Consider the following 15,353-nt stretch of genomic DNA (forward strand, 5'->3'; position numbering starts at 1 on the left):
CTTAGATATAGACCATCACATCCCACAGAAGTCAGATGCCATCAGGAAGGGCATCTGTAAGCATATGCTGAAGAACTGGATTATCAGGATGTACTTGCTCACATACTTTAAATAGCAATACAATAAGGCCTCAAAGTTCCAGAGCAGCTCAGAGCTGATGTGGAGCTAGACACATTCCTGCTTTTCTGCAAGGTGTTGCTGGGGGCTTGGACCCTCAGAGTGGATTAAAGTGTCTTCATCAGTCTTCAGGAATTTTCCATTTGCAGACTCCTTGAGTGCCCAGTCATGGAGAAGGCTGTAGTCATAGTGCTCGTCATCCACTTGTTTTAGAAAGGCCAGTCCAGAAATGGCTTGCCATTCTCTGAGAGATGGGATACGGATTTCCTTTACATTTTTACTCCCTGGGACAAAGCCAAAGAACTTCCTTACATGCTGCATGGCATAGAGCCTGGAGTGCTCCTCTGTTGCTTCATCAAAGAGCTCCTGCTCATTATGGACATAGCTGCTCCAGTATCTGAAATGTAGAAAGCTGAGTGGGGAGAAACAGCTTGCCAGGCAGTAGGACAGGAAGACAGTGATGACTACCACAGCAATGAGAAGCCAGCCAGCCACCTTACAAAGGGAAAAAAAACCCAAACTGTTACAGCTGAAAATACAGTGGTAGGTTCTGAGCAGCAGAAAATCCACATTATTATCTTTACTTGTTTTCCCTGAATAATAAGGTAAACCACATATAAGCCTAGTTGCCATCAAACCCAATCCCTGCCTACTGTAAGTAGCCATGTAGTGAAGTAATTTCTGTAAAGTTTAAGGAAATTCTGTTGTATGATTTAAGGATTTTGCCTCCACAGCTATTATTGTGAGAAGTCATATGACTCCTAGCCTATATCAGCTTATAGCCTGTTTAAAAACAGATTTCTCTGAAGTGACAACTTAATGCTTCCCCTAATATTTACCCAGTATATAAGCTTTTAGAATTCAGTCTGGTCTAAAAACAAGACTTAAATTTCGTTCACCTGGAGCTCTTACAACCTGGGCCCTTTAATCACACATTTCTTAAGCTTGAGTAAAGAAACTTCATACCCTCCTTGGTTCTTTAACTTCCATTTGTCTTACTTGATAGTACTTTCCAAGATAGTATGCAAGGAAGAATATATCCTCTAGTAGCAGGTAACAAATGGGGCAACCAGAGATAGTAATTTATATACCTAAAGTTCAGTTCCACTTACAGGAGCAAAGCAGACTTCAAAACACAGAGATTTGGCTCTAGCAGGCTTCAGAACACATAGAAATTTGTCACTCAAGGCAAAAGATACTGATTTTGTTTTATCCTAACACTTTGCCTGCGAAATTCACTCTAGTTCTCATCATTAGATGCACAGACAACAGAAACAACATAAGTTACTCACTTGTGACTGGTACCGGAGTAGGAGAATCACTTCATCTCTTGCCCGGGTCAGCTCCAAAGGAACTAACTGACTGCATGGAAATGCAGCCAATATCTTTCTGTGTTCACTGGCAGTAACATTAAGGTTAACTCCGTAGTAGTGCACAGGCACATACTCGCTGACAGCACAGACATAATATGAGCCATTTATCAGGGTGACTGCTAGCCATGTTACTGGAGCAACCAGTGCTCTCCCAGTGATGCTGCACAAGACGAAGCAGATCAGTTTGCATTGCAGCAACCGGTTAGGCATCGTCTCTTCCCAAAGAGGAGAACTTTTGCCTGTAACCAGCCTCCAAGTCTGGTTATTCAGGGCATAGCCAACAACCAGAAGGATCAGTGCAGGAACTCCTAGGAAGGCCAGCCCATAAAAAAGGTTCTGCCCAACATGACAGGGACAGCTAAATGTAAAAAAAGAGAAAAGTTGCTGCCCACCAATTGTCAATATTGCAATTATAGCATTAGCAATAATAACCTCTTTGCCTTTTAGAAACATTAACCACTTTGGAAGGAAAGTCATTTTAGATCTTATTCTTTACCAGATGCTTTTGCTTTAAGTCAATACTAGCTTTTAAGTAAGGTTAATGGCAGAACAGAACAAACTCAAACAGCTTAAAAACCAACAAAACCAAGCAAAACCCAAAAACCCCTCCTAGTCTTCTCCTACTAATTTTTAATTCTACTCCATGACAGCTAGAAGCTTGTTTGCTAGCTTTAAATATACTTGCAGACATCCAATTATGTGCTTTAATTGATTCAATAATTTATCTCAGTGGTTCTGCAACATTTAGCTTTTAGGCAATTGTGAGCTCTGCCAGCCCCTTGCTAATTGCCTGAAACAAACACTAAATTCTCCCTGCCTTTTGGATGACATGCAATGCTATCAAACTGATAACCACCCCTGTCAGGGCTAATTGGTAAGCTGTTTGCTAATCAATGGCAATTAACAGAAGTATGGAGTGGGGCTAGAAAAAGGAAAGGAAAGAGAAAAGAGATCTTTCACCTATTCTTCATAAAACAAAACCAACCAAAGCCCTGTTGAGAGGACTGATTATAAAAATTGAAGCATTTAATACTTCAAATGCTTCAACATTAAAATAAAAACAGAAAAGATTCCATAAGTTGTACAAGGTTTAGAATCCAAATTCTGTCCATATTTAAGGTCAGTTCTGCTTCTGAAGCAATTTGCTCTCCAAACAGTGGAGTCTGAGATGTTACTTGCTGGACCATAAGCATTTTGGTGTTTCACCTGTAGGTGGCAAGAAGCTAGCATGTCTCTTTTCCAGGCAGTGCTGAATGTTTCCTTTGGGAAGTTGCTGGGTTTTTTTGGTAGCGTATAACCTGCTATTCACTTGACTCATGTCAAGCCAGCTTCAGTTGTGCTCATGGTAACAGCTGGTGTTTATCTAGCCTGCTTGTGACGACAAGTTTCCAGATTTTCTGTAAGTATCTTCAGTCCCATTCTGTGAACAGAGGTAGGTAGAAATTTTCCAGGTAAGCATTTCCAGAACCAGTTTCTGAATATTGGGATGTATGATCTGGGCTCAAATTAAGCCTTAAACAGAGGGTAATTTAAAATGTTTGACCCGTGATGATTATCTCCGGGTTGCACTTCGATCACGCTACCTGATAATTCTATACAGCGCATACCCCAGGTAGATCTGAACATGCAAATACTTGTGTTTAAGTTCTGAGAGATTGAACTGCCCAAAGTACAAACATGTTATCCAAGAACAGATAAAAAATAGCCAGAAAGTCAATGAAAAAAATTGATTTCCCATTATAGATGACTATCTACAGCAGGTGTGGACTTTTATGCATGATATAATAATGTCTGCACAGGTTCTTCTCTTCCTGGACTCGATTATCTTAAAGGTCTTTTTTCAGCCTTTGTGATTCCATGATTCCCCTTATAGAGAGGTTTTCTAATAGTAACTTTCAGCTCAAAAAGTAGTTTTAGCACCCATGGTATCTGCTTGAACAGCAGACACTCTATCAGCTGTTACACATATGGATGGCATAGGCAAGACTTTGTTCCTCCAGTGCCCTGTCAGTGTAGACACCTGCTTGTCTCATCCCCAGTCATAATCTGTGAACGAGGCCCTTGCTGTTAATTGGCTCTCAAAAGTATGTGACACCACTACACAAAGTTAAAAGCAATGGAAAAACATGCTGAGACAGGCAGCAGCACTTTGCTACAGTTTTTCTGGAAGCTTTTCTTCTTGGTTGGTTGGGCAGAGTAGTAACACAACAAAATCCAAGTGCTGCTTGAACACAGTAATTCTGAAGCTTCATTTTCTTTCAGTATCATAGGATTTTCAATTTTTTTTTTTTTTTTTTTTTTTTTTTGGTAATTGTTGCCTTATATTTTGAAGACAATTACCTACTTTAAATTCAGTGGAATAAATCCATCAGGCTATTACAGAATTATTTTGAAGATATGTTTTCTAAAAGTCTCCCATTATGCCTCAGTTCATTTTAAAATCTCCAATGAATTGCTGCTGAGCTTTCTTTGGGAATCCATGTCTTACTTTGTTTATAAGGGAGGAAGGCTTTCCCAAGGATCACTTATTTACTCAAGAAACACATTAAAATTGAAACTGAAGAGATGTACATCACTGAAATACTCATAGTCATCCTGAGGCTGTCGAATGAAGCAATTTAAACAATCAATACAACAACTTTGTACTACTGCATTGTCACTTCTTTGGCATTCGCTTTCATGCTGTGCTGTAAATAATCCTGCTGGGTCATCCCATTATGGAACAAATTACTGAGTTGGATCCAATTAAGAGCTTGGGTGGCACATCAAACCTTTAAGTACCCGCCTTTGCAGAGGAGCCCAGAGTCCTGAGTTAGACATTTAGGCTTTTTGTCTGACACCCGGGAAGAGCTAGGACTGAATGCAATCCAAAATAGCTCTACCTACAGGGACAGCCAGCTCACATCTGAGGCAGAGGTGCTTATAGCTGACATCTGAGGCAAATAGTGACACATGGCCAAACCTTAGCCACTGTTTTGCTTGTCATTTTACAGGGCTCTCTTAGCTTGAATTCACTGTCAGGAACCTCATTTAAAAGAATAAGTGATTTTTTTTTTTTTTTTTTTAAGAACTGAGAGTCATTTTTGGTTAAAATATTCTTATTGGAAGATATATTATACCTTTTGATACTCCCATACACAAGTAAACAGGTTTTTATTCTCTTGTTTGCTTTTTACTGAAAGAAAAGAGCCACAGCAGAAGGGAGAGACTGCTTTAAGTTCCTTTCTTCACCTGATCTAGTCGAAACTCGTGCTCTCTTCTCTTTCTCCCAATAGCTCAGTTATTATTAGTGATGTGATGTGACTGTGGTGGGAAGAAGCTGTATTCTCCAGCTTTCCTCCCATAGTTCTACCAACTACACTTAGTTCCCCGCCCCCGAGAGGGTTTTAGCATTTATAGAATCAGCAAAAGATTGGGATTTTGTCATCTTAATTCCCAGGAAAAGGTAAAGAAAAAGAGAAAGATGGTATTCTCTTTTCCATCTGAAGGTTGCTTCCTGTAAAGTTTGGAGTTGGAGACTGAACCCTGGTCTCTCTGGTCCTGCACAAATGTTTCCATCACTGCATTGGCAGTCAAAAGGCTGACATTTTATGCCTTCTGTAGCTATATTTTGCATGGATGTCAAGCCTGCCTGTGCATGTTTAAAACAGGTGCCAGATATGTGCCCACCTCTTCTTTTTTTTTTTTTTTTTTTTTTTTTTTTTTCCACAAAACTGCAAGTCTGACGACAGTTAAGAAGGTGATTTTGTTCTGTTCCTAAAGGTGTGATTGCAGTCCATCATTTACTTGTTTCCCTCACTGGAGCCGCTGAATCCCCAGTTTATCTGGACACAGCATTTCAGCTTTGTTTTCTCAATCCTGTGCAAACCTTTCAAAATGTAGTAACTTGTACCCAATACATCATATTATATGTGTGAATTTACATGTATACATATGTGCACTTTTGTATTTTCCAAACAATAATGCGTTCTCACCACTGTCTGGTTCAGAGTGTACCTTCATTGTAGTAGTATTAATAATGCAGGCTGAAGTAATTAATCCATATATTCAAAACTGGATAAATAAAACAGTGCTCATTTATGGGTAGCTTTAAGTGCTTTGTGAAGGTTTCACTGCAGTTAAATTATGCTAATGATAATGAGCTGGTTTTTAAAATGCAGGGCAGTACACTTTCTTATGGAATATGGGATGTCTCTTGCAGCGAGAGATAGATTTACTGCTTGTTGCCAGTCGGAGACAATCTGATAAGCAAAGCCTTTTCAGACTCAATTTAGAAATGCAAGTCACTATCTAGAGAATTGTAGTGCCTGGCTTTGATAATTTATTTAAATTTAGATATGGGAAGTACCTACAATAGTTGCGCTTTTAAAATGGAGTCAGAGTTTACGGGGCCAGAAAAGTGCCTAGAAAAAAATGTATGAGGCTTATTATTTGGTAAAGTTTTCAACACCAACTTGTTCTGTGTAAAATGAAAGCTGTGAGGATTACTATGTTTTCCATAGGAAAAGCCTAAAATCCTTTTATCTATCCTATTTTTTTGTTGTTGTTGAATTGTGTCATAACTTTAAACTACCATTTTTTAAAGTAAATTAATCCTTCTTATCCCAAATTAATCACATCTGGTGCTTTCCGTGTATCTGGAGTAGTAAATACCTGTAATTTTACTCGAGCACCGAATCTATTAATTAGTTGACATTTAATAATATTATGGCATTCAGATGAGGCCATGTATTTTTACTTCCTTTCCTGAGATGACTCAATGGATATATATGAGGAGGTAAGTTTTAGAAGGAAGGACAGCTACCTAATTAATTTCTAAATTTACTAGTGATTATAGTCTAAATTTATTGCAAATCTAAACTAACAGAATAGGGTGAATTTACCTCAGGAGAAAACAGAAGAAGTAAGCTGAACCTTCCTGGATCTTCCTTGGATGGAGCAGGGGTGTTTACAAATAAGGGTTATAATAGGCTAAGAATCATAGAAGGTCTGCTAGAAACATCATTAATGAATGTGCCATTTGCACAAGCTGGCAGCTGTAGCAATTTATTCCCCTGGGTGCCTGGGTGTTCTAGATCTGTCCTGCCAGCTTTGCAGGAACATGGTGGTAGTAGAGCCTTGTAACCCATACGGCTCCTGCCTCGGCAGACGTTAACTCACCAGACTAAAGCAGTGACAGATGACAGAAGTATATTGCTCCTTCAAGTTGAAAATGATCAATTTTTAATTACCTTGTGCAGCAATATATCTTGATTCTGTTTTTATTCTTGAGAGAGGAAGCTTTTGTTAACTCTCCAAGCACCAAAACCTGACACTAACAGCAGAATGAATTTTCTGTCCCTGAAAATATAAGACCTGTGAGTCTCTTGGGGCTGTTTGGTTTGGCTTCCCATGGCTGTTTGGCGTGTGGTTTATTACAAATCCTTCTTATGGAGGGAGCGGTTATTTATGTTGTGTACAGGGGGAGATCTGTTGCCAGTCAAATGCCTCCCAAAGGGCTAGTACACATAGAGAATAGGAGGAGCATCAGCAGCATTACAGATTGCAGCAAACAGATTCCATGCAAAAGGCAGAAGAGCAGGAAGGAGAAACTTTGGTGAAGGGAAAGAAGAAACACAGTGTTTGAGAGAAAACCTTGCTGCTTGAGGAGGAAAAGACATAAATTGACAAGTACATCAGGCATTGCACAAGCAACATGTCTCGGCCACCAGGAAGAAAGCAGGAGAACCACAAAATAGTAAGACATTTTTGTAATGTGTGATTAAAATTGTGCATGGAGTACGAACAAGCTATTATTTTATTGATGTGTTTTATACAGTCAAATTTCTGAATAGCCTGAAAGTACTGAAAGGATGGGGATGAGTCTGCCAGTTTGAGAGCAAGTGCACTGGTAGCATTTATGGCTACAGTGGGACCTCCTTGTGAGTTGCCAGCAAGCTGCCAGCTATTAAGTAGTGTCATGAAAAAGCTTGCCCGAAGGTCTTGGAGTCTGAGCAGTAATACTGAGATTTGCTCTAGGAGTCTTCATGTCTCTCCAGCTACTTTGACATGAAATAATTTTCATTCTGTCCCTACCGTCAACGTGAATCCTTGAGGCCAAAGTTGTGTTCTTGCTGTAGGGAAAAGAAGGTGCACTGGCCACATCTCTCCCCCATGAACAGTTAAGGAAGAGATGGTTCACCTGGGGCTGCAGTGTACCTGGTACCCACTGTGTGCCTTTTGTACAGCAGACTATGTCTTTTGGGGGTTATGTTGCATGAGCACATGTCCTTCTCCATCCTCCTAATGTTGCATTTTTTCTATGCACATGGAATGCAAGATCTCAACATCTGGCTTCAAGGCCAAAATCTGAGTCCTGGGGAAACAATAGTAAGACTGCAACTGTTGTCTTTGAATGTTGGCTTTGGCCATTGATGACATAGCACAAAATTTGATCAAGTAGAAGTTACATAGACCAAAACTTCCTTCTTGTTCTGAACTTCATCTTAATATTCTCCTAAAGCTCCAACAGTTGCTTAAAATATACTGCATGCAGGATTTTCCCAAGAGACCACCTTAAACTGCATGGTCCCAAAAAGCAGTATTTTGTGCCATTGAAGATACCAGTTATTATTTTTGTTCTCTGGCAATGGTGGGTCTAAATATGAAAAATTCAGATAGCAAGTTTCCTCAGCATCTCTGTATGTTGTTGAAAATTTCTGACTGGTTAGGAATATTTTACCAAAAGTCCAAACAACCAAAGTCCCATAACGTGGAACTAAGGCCACAGAGGTTAAAAAACTCCACTAATTGTATTGCATCTTGAAGATATGTTTTCACCTTAAAGTATGATTATGACACATATCCATGTGTACATATGTATAACAAGGTGAAGGGAGAAGAAGTTGCTAGTAAGGAAAGGACGTTATTGTGTCAATGTCTGAAAAGGGGACAGAGATCTCCACTGAAAAAGAAATAGACGAATATAATGTAATTAAGTTAAAGTTAATATAGAGATGTTTATGGAAAAAATACTCCAATGGATTTCAAGCATGGCTATTAAAAACAATTATGTTGATATGGTCTGCTTTAAGATTCTCTAAGGTATTTGTGTAACAGACTTTTTTGTGACACTAGAACAATACAGAACCTGTATGATATCCATTTACCACATTAAAAACTTGTTAATGAGAATTTGTCAGCATGCAGCATTGTAAACAGGAGTTATCCTGATGATTTTAGCAAATGGTTCCATACTACGTAAGAGTTTGAACAGTAACTTGTTAAAATAGAAACGCTGATTAAATTCCAAGGTTTTGATGCAGTGAGAACAGGAAGAGATCTTTCCACCAAGCCATTCTTCCTTTCCTCATGTGATTTGTTCTCTTTTTTTCTCTCATTGATTTTCACTATTATTTTTCCACAGGCTATAAACAAAAAGCACCTGTAGGCTGCCCACATGCCACAGCCCAAGAATTTTAGTGACAGACAACCCAGTCTCTCTCTTAAAGGCCAGCTGCTGCTCCTGCTAAATACAGGCAATTCTGCAGTGCTTTGGAGGTGGTCTGGCAGGGCAGGGTGGGAAGAAAGCTTTCCTCTGGGTTGGTGCACAGCTAGAGATCCCAGGCTCATGCTTGTGACAGGATTTGTGCAGAGATATGCCTTTGGCCTCTGCTGTTGCTCTCCAGGCAGCTGTAATCCTCACCCACCCTCTTCATCTTGCTGCTGTGGTGGAGCCATGCCAACCACATCCTCTGTATTAAGACACAGAAAAAAATATCACAGTGAGATTTTCCAGGCATTTGGAGACCTAGTATGGATGGTGATTCAAGTTCTTTGTAAGGTCTGATAAAGAAGGGGAAATGTCAGTAGGACTGATTCTTTTTTACTCTGCTTGTCATGCTTTACAATTGGGCTGAATTATTGGTGGGTTTTTTGGGGGTGGAGCAGCTGATGATGTGAATCAGATGAACCACACCTTTGTTAAGGAAATGGAATTTCGGTGTGTATTCTGTCGTTCCTATTGTAAAAGGACTAATAGCTCATTGGCTCAATTATTCTTCCTGCAACTAACCACTTATTATTAATCTTGGATGGTACTTGACAGCATGTATCAATCCAACATACCTATGTGCTGTTGCAGGATGCAAGAATGTATCTGAGGAAAGTAGCTGTATCCCAAGAATTGGTATTTCTGACAGGCAAAACCCCCGCACAGAGACTCAAGTGATGATCAAGTCAGGCTGTCACACTTGAGTTGTGCATTTCAGTGATTACATGTCCATGGACAAGTTTCTTAATTCACATGGATGTTATTTTTGCTTGCTTTTAATGCAGTAGCAGCTCAAAAATGTGATTCTAGTTTGCTTCATTTTCCGTTTCTGGCAGAGCAGAGAACTTTTTGTACTCACATATGGGGCTTTGGTAGCCCAACTGTGCAAGGACTATGAAAACGATGAAGATGTCAACAGCTGTTTAGATAGAATGTAAGTACTACTTTAAATGCTCATCTTTGTCAAGAATAGTATTTGTCTACCTCTGTGTTACCTTTCAGCTTTGTGTCTGTTATCTTATGAGTTCCAGCACCGTGTCTAGGATTACAGAGAGCACAGGGATAAGGTTCAGTATTCTGTCAGCAGAAGTAACACTAGTTTGTGAATAAAGCTTTTGAATTCTTGGAAGAAAAGTGTCAGAGTTGTTTTGATAGCTTATGCTTGTTCTTCATTGGTCCTTTGTTCAGCTAATTAAGAATATGAACTTCTAAATTTTGTGTCCTGTTTCTGTGGATTAATTTTCAAATTCCATGTTAAGTCTCCTATTTCTTTATACCTGTTATTTCAAACTAGACAAGTATTTTGTTTCTCCCAGATGTTTTTAATTAACATGCATTGCTGTGGCCTTCCTGTGGCACCCCCTCATCTAGCTACACCCTGGCTTTGTGACTTGGACAGCTAAGAAGTAGTCACAATTCCAGGTTAAAGGGATTAATTTAGGCGAGTCAAAGGCAGCCTCCTTTTGTAATCAGTCTCCCTCCCCGAGGGTGTAATTCAGGTGTCTGACTTGCTCTGAATTGTCCTCAGTGGGTGAATGAGCCACCTGGGTTGGGGGCAGATCACCCAGCAATGAGTGCAGTAGCAAAAATGGTCACCAAGGAACGATTTTAATGTGAATAACCTCTTTGGAAAAGGAAGCTCCTATGTTTATAGGATCCTGTCATCCTGACTGAGATTCCTAGGCATTATAACAGTAAAAATAACGATAACACAGAAAATCAGCAAGAAACAAGTTTTCAGCTGGTTAACAAGAAGTTGTACTAGGATCTTAGGCAGAAGGTTTGTGCTTTCAGGCAAAATGGACATTCAGAACGGATTTACAACAATCACAGTAGACAGAATACCTGACTCTTTATTAGTATTCTGAAAGCTTGCAAACAAGCTATGGTCCAATAACTACCAATGGAAATGAATACCAATATTGTTGATTTGAAAAAGGAAAAATAATTTATTCACAAACTAAGGTAGGGCATCTGTCAGATATTTATTTCATATTAATCCCTCATTCAGCTCTGATGAAAATAATACCTTAAAAAAATAAACAGACTTCTTTGTGATGCTATGGTAGAAATTAAAAGGTAGTTTTGGAAAATATGGAGACATATTTTTCTCTTTGTGTTTTTTATTATTATAGCTGTTTATATGAAATCTCTTTTGTTTTCTTCTGATAAAGAGAAGACTTGATAAAATACTGACAGGTTTCATTACAGCAGTATGGCCACCTTTATTTCTGTGAAGATGAAAACAGCCCAGCTGGAGGAAGAAACCTTAAAGATTAGCAGAGCTGTGACAGTTGGGAATAATATTCCTAGGTCTATCTCTCTATGTAGGTACATGTATAATCTGTACTGAGGAGGGTGGTTTTCATTGTACAGTTGCCAAATAGCTGCTTGTCAATCTATTATTCATTCAACTTTGCAAATCTAAGGTATAAAAGTTGAAATGGATCTAGGTAGTCAGGTACATCACCAATAAATACCTTGCTAAGTGCTGATGACATATTTACCAATGTAATTGATATTGACATTTAGGCAATGAATACATATTTCATTGTTTTCTGATGCATTGCATATTGCAGTTTTAAACTTCACACTGGTAAAACCACTTTTTGGTCTTGTCACCACGTTAGACATCAGATCACTTTTTGGCTTCTTGTCAAAGTTGTGATATAAAATCAGGAAGAAAATCCATCAAGTTCAGGCTGCTTGAGCATGTTGGGCCTCTGATAAACAGTCAGAGACTGCCAGCTTCCACATAAAAGGAAATGAAATACTCCCTAAAAGCATTTCTGAGTTGAGTTCACATTCTTTCATAACATTTGCGTCAATCTCTCCCTTTTTCGAGAAATGCTTGGAGATGTAGCTGTTTTGCATGCTGTGTAGTTACTGACTTTTGTTAATGTCTGAGAGCTAGGAATAAATATTTGATTTATAAAAAATTCATTGAATACCATTCTTTTTATTTAATTTCTCTGAAATGGTAGTGTTTAAAATACAAAATGAAGGTGATGTTTTACTGAAACTGTATATTAACTAGCAACTTTTAGATTGTTTCTACAACTAGTAGATGAGGGAGAGAACATTTTAGGAGAACAAAACAAAACCAAACAAAAACCCAACAAATAAAGAGGGAATTGTGGAGCAAGAGCAAAAAATGAGGTGAAGGGATTAGGATAAAGAGATTAGGTGTGAGTCCATTTGCTGTGGGTTTTCCTGGCACCTGAACATTGGAATGTGGGTGAACAGCCTTTTCTGAACTCCATACCAACTCAGAGGTGAATGGTCTGACCTGCAGGGCCAGTTGCTTTCTTCTCCTTGGCAGAGACAGTGCGAGATGAACTCTGGGGATCACAGAACAATAGAGATAATTCTGTGCTAAGCTATCCTATCCTATTTTTAGGGAGAAAGCAGTATTAATCAGGTCTATTATTTGTATATTATTTATTTATTATATACGTAATATCTCACATATGTTCATATACGTAAATATAAATTTATGTATAGACAATTTGTATATAAACAAAATTAATATAATCCTTGCCAGGAGTGTCGTGTATGAGTATGATTCCTTAAATGATTATGTGAACAGCAATCCTACTGTGCTTCAAAATGTGGTGGCAAGAAGAATCTAGACCACCTAAATCCATTGTCCTCAAAGCCATTCATTTAGGAAGATGTAGCTGTTTTGCTGAGAAAGCACAAGAAACAGATTAGGGAGATGGTAGGTGGAAAGAAGTTCCCTGTTTTGTATGCTAACTTTCTTTGTTTTCTCCTTAGGGGATACGGGATTGGTGTAAGGCTGATTGATGATTTTTTGGCTCGTTCAGCTGTGAAAAAGTGCCGCAGTTATTCTGAAACAGCAGACATGATTGCACAGGTAAATAGGATTTACATTCCCTAGAGCTTCATCACCTTCAATGGTCTTAGCTTTTCCCTCCTCCTCTACAGTTTGCTCCAGAACAGTTACCTACATTTTCTGCTATATCACAATTGTCTTCTCAAAATCTTATCTCCACAATCACACCCACACTTCCATTGGGTGAAATACAGCCTTTTCCTTATCTACAACTTCATATCAACTAATAGCCCACAGGCCTTGAGAGGAGACGTCGGTTTCTACCTCTGTAGCATAGTGCTACATCAGGCTGGGAAAAAAACAACACTCAATGGAACACAAAAAAAATTGATGTTTAGTCAGATAAGAATTTTGTAGATGGACTTGATAAAACCATAGTGGTAAGTTTACCACAAAGGTTCATCAGACCCACAGAATTGGTTCATGTGGGATTTAGTTTTGTATCTGAGTTAAGGATAGACTGCACACATGGGATACCACCTGTGAAAGGCTGTCAACCCCTGACCTAAACTGACCATAAAGTGAGTTGTTAAGCTGAAATTGAAATTCTTCTATTCCTAGTAGCCTATGAGGTATTTGCCATCAGAAGAATTAAAGTTTCTTTTTGATTGTTGCAGCTTAGGCTGATTTCTTCTACTCTTGCCAGAGAATGCAGCAAACCACTAAAAAAGATAAACTTTTTTCATATATTCCATCACTTTGTTCTAAGAGCATAAGTCTTAGCCATCTCATACAAATCTTCCATTTTTGCATTCTTACTCCTGCCTTCTGAATCCCCTCAGTATTTCCAGAAACACAGAACCATAGAATGCCAGGTTGGAAAGGACCTCAAGGATCATGTGGTCCAACCTTTCTAGGTAGGAACATAGTTTAGATGAGAAATAATACTCTTAGATTTTTTTTAACCTTAAAATGGTAATATTAGGAATAAGCTGCAGGATTATCTGCAAAAGGACATCTCAATGGTAGCAGAGAAGAACTGTAAGAAAGAAAAATGAGTGGAACATTTTACTCACTACCACAAATCAAAAAAATAAAATCAGAATGGGTACTTTTGCCTTCTTTGATGGAAATTTCCCTTTTATTAAGTGTTGCCAGTGAAGATATGCCTGGCCTTTCCCAATGGCAGAAGTTAACCACATTTTGTAACAGTAGAATAAAACCAGTTAAAGTTATTGAATCAGTTAAGCAGTTCAAGTAGTTAGAGCTAAATGTCCTGTAAACATAGCTGTTATCCTGCAGTCCTTTGGAAAGCAAAGGACAAGTCTGTAAGATCAGGCTGTGGGTGTTCCCTGTGGAAATGAAAATAGATGAAGCAAAGGAAAAAACATAAAAGGAGGAGCACAAAGCCAGCTTGCCATATTAAGAAATAAATACTGAAGGGAAGGTGCACCTAAGGCAGTGACCGAGGGCTTAAAACCTCAGCCATTGGTTCAGCTTGCAAGGCCTGGGATCTACTGCTAACTTACACTGGACTGGAGAAGGGCCAACAAGTTTTGGTGACAAGCCAAAGTGAGTCCTTCTGCATTGAGTTCCCATGGTGCTCACTGACTTCTCGTGCTGGTGCTGTGACTGTGTGTGGTTACACTCAGGACTGAATAAAAAACGAGAAAACAGGCCATGTAAAAGGAGGCATTCTGCTCACTGGCAAATTGGGATAAGAAAATGGAAACCAGCTGAGGAGTGCTATTAAGAAGAAAGCTCAGTTGAACAAGTAGTGCCCAAGACTGGATTCAGAATTTGTATCTGAGTATGAATGAGGACTACTTTTGAAGTGAGGGTGATATAATCCTACAAAATAAAATCTTTACTTCAGTTCCTCCTCACAAGGCCTTGACATTGTTGATCTGCTCGAAAGAGATGCAGAAAAGAAACAATTTCTGACTTTAGATCTAATCTTAGAACTATGTTACATTCTGTAGCACTAGGACTAGCACTGGTCCACAGTGAGCTAGTGCTGACTCACAGGCTCCAGAGCTGTGTTTATAGAGTGCTATGCCTGAGGATATATCCCTTGCTGGAAGGCAGGGCTGGGAAGATGGGCTTTATTGTGGAAGCTCAGTACCCCATGAATGCAGCAAACATACATCTCTGCAGCTTCTTGTAGACAGACGCTTTGGGCAGCACCACGGCTGGGGTAATCCAACCACGTCCCCCAGGCAAGCTCAGAGTTGTAGGACATGAGATACAATTCCCCTTCCCATGGGAGGTTCTGCCACACAAGGTCCTTAGATGCTGACATACGGGCAGTTTGAAAGTCTGACAGAATCTGGCAGAACTGATTAAGCTAGTACATATTCCTTTTCAGATTGCAACAGTGAGAGGGAAATACATATAGCAGGTTGCTGTGCTAAGTAGTAAACAGTAAAGGATAAAGAAAAGTTTGTGAGTACATGAAATCAGTAACAGATGGCAAGACCTTTAAAGCATCTCGCTCTTCCCAAACACTAACCACGGAAAAGTACTTAGAATGAAA

The 15,353-nt window shown here is 39.2% G+C and overlaps 2 protein-coding genes across 7 annotated transcripts in view; one reads left to right on the top strand and one right to left on the bottom strand.

Moving 5' to 3' along the window:
* TRAPPC3L (trafficking protein particle complex subunit 3L) overlaps positions 1-15,353 on the top strand; it is a 29,964-nt gene that overhangs the window by 2,741 nt on the left and 11,870 nt on the right. For 3 of the 6 annotated variants that reach the window (XM_051613068.1, XM_051613066.1, XM_051613062.1), the window contains exons 2-3: positions 9,858-9,955; positions 12,799-12,898. In XM_051613068.1, the coding sequence (XP_051469028.1) occupies positions 9,954-9,955; positions 12,799-12,898 (102 nt within the window). In that variant the 5' untranslated portion in view covers positions 9,858-9,953. Of the gene's footprint in view, positions 1-6,951; positions 7,228-9,857; positions 9,956-12,798; positions 12,899-15,353 lie in introns of all 6 variants that reach the window. The other 3 variants (XM_051613063.1, XM_051613069.1, XM_051613067.1) reach the window with 3 other exon arrangements.
* CALHM4 (calcium homeostasis modulator family member 4) lies at positions 166-2,009 on the bottom strand. Its single transcript, XM_051613581.1, has 2 exons — positions 1,410-2,009; positions 166-612 (listed from the first exon to the last, which is right to left on the bottom strand). The coding sequence occupies exons 1-2, from the start codon at positions 1,965-1,967 to the stop codon at positions 166-168; spliced, it is 1,005 nt and encodes a 334-aa protein (XP_051469541.1). The 5' UTR covers positions 1,968-2,009.

Source organism: Apus apus, chromosome 3 (assembly GCF_020740795.1).
Source record: "Apus apus isolate bApuApu2 chromosome 3, bApuApu2.pri.cur, whole genome shotgun sequence".
Taxonomy (NCBI): Eukaryota; Metazoa; Chordata; class Aves; order Apodiformes; family Apodidae; genus Apus; species Apus apus.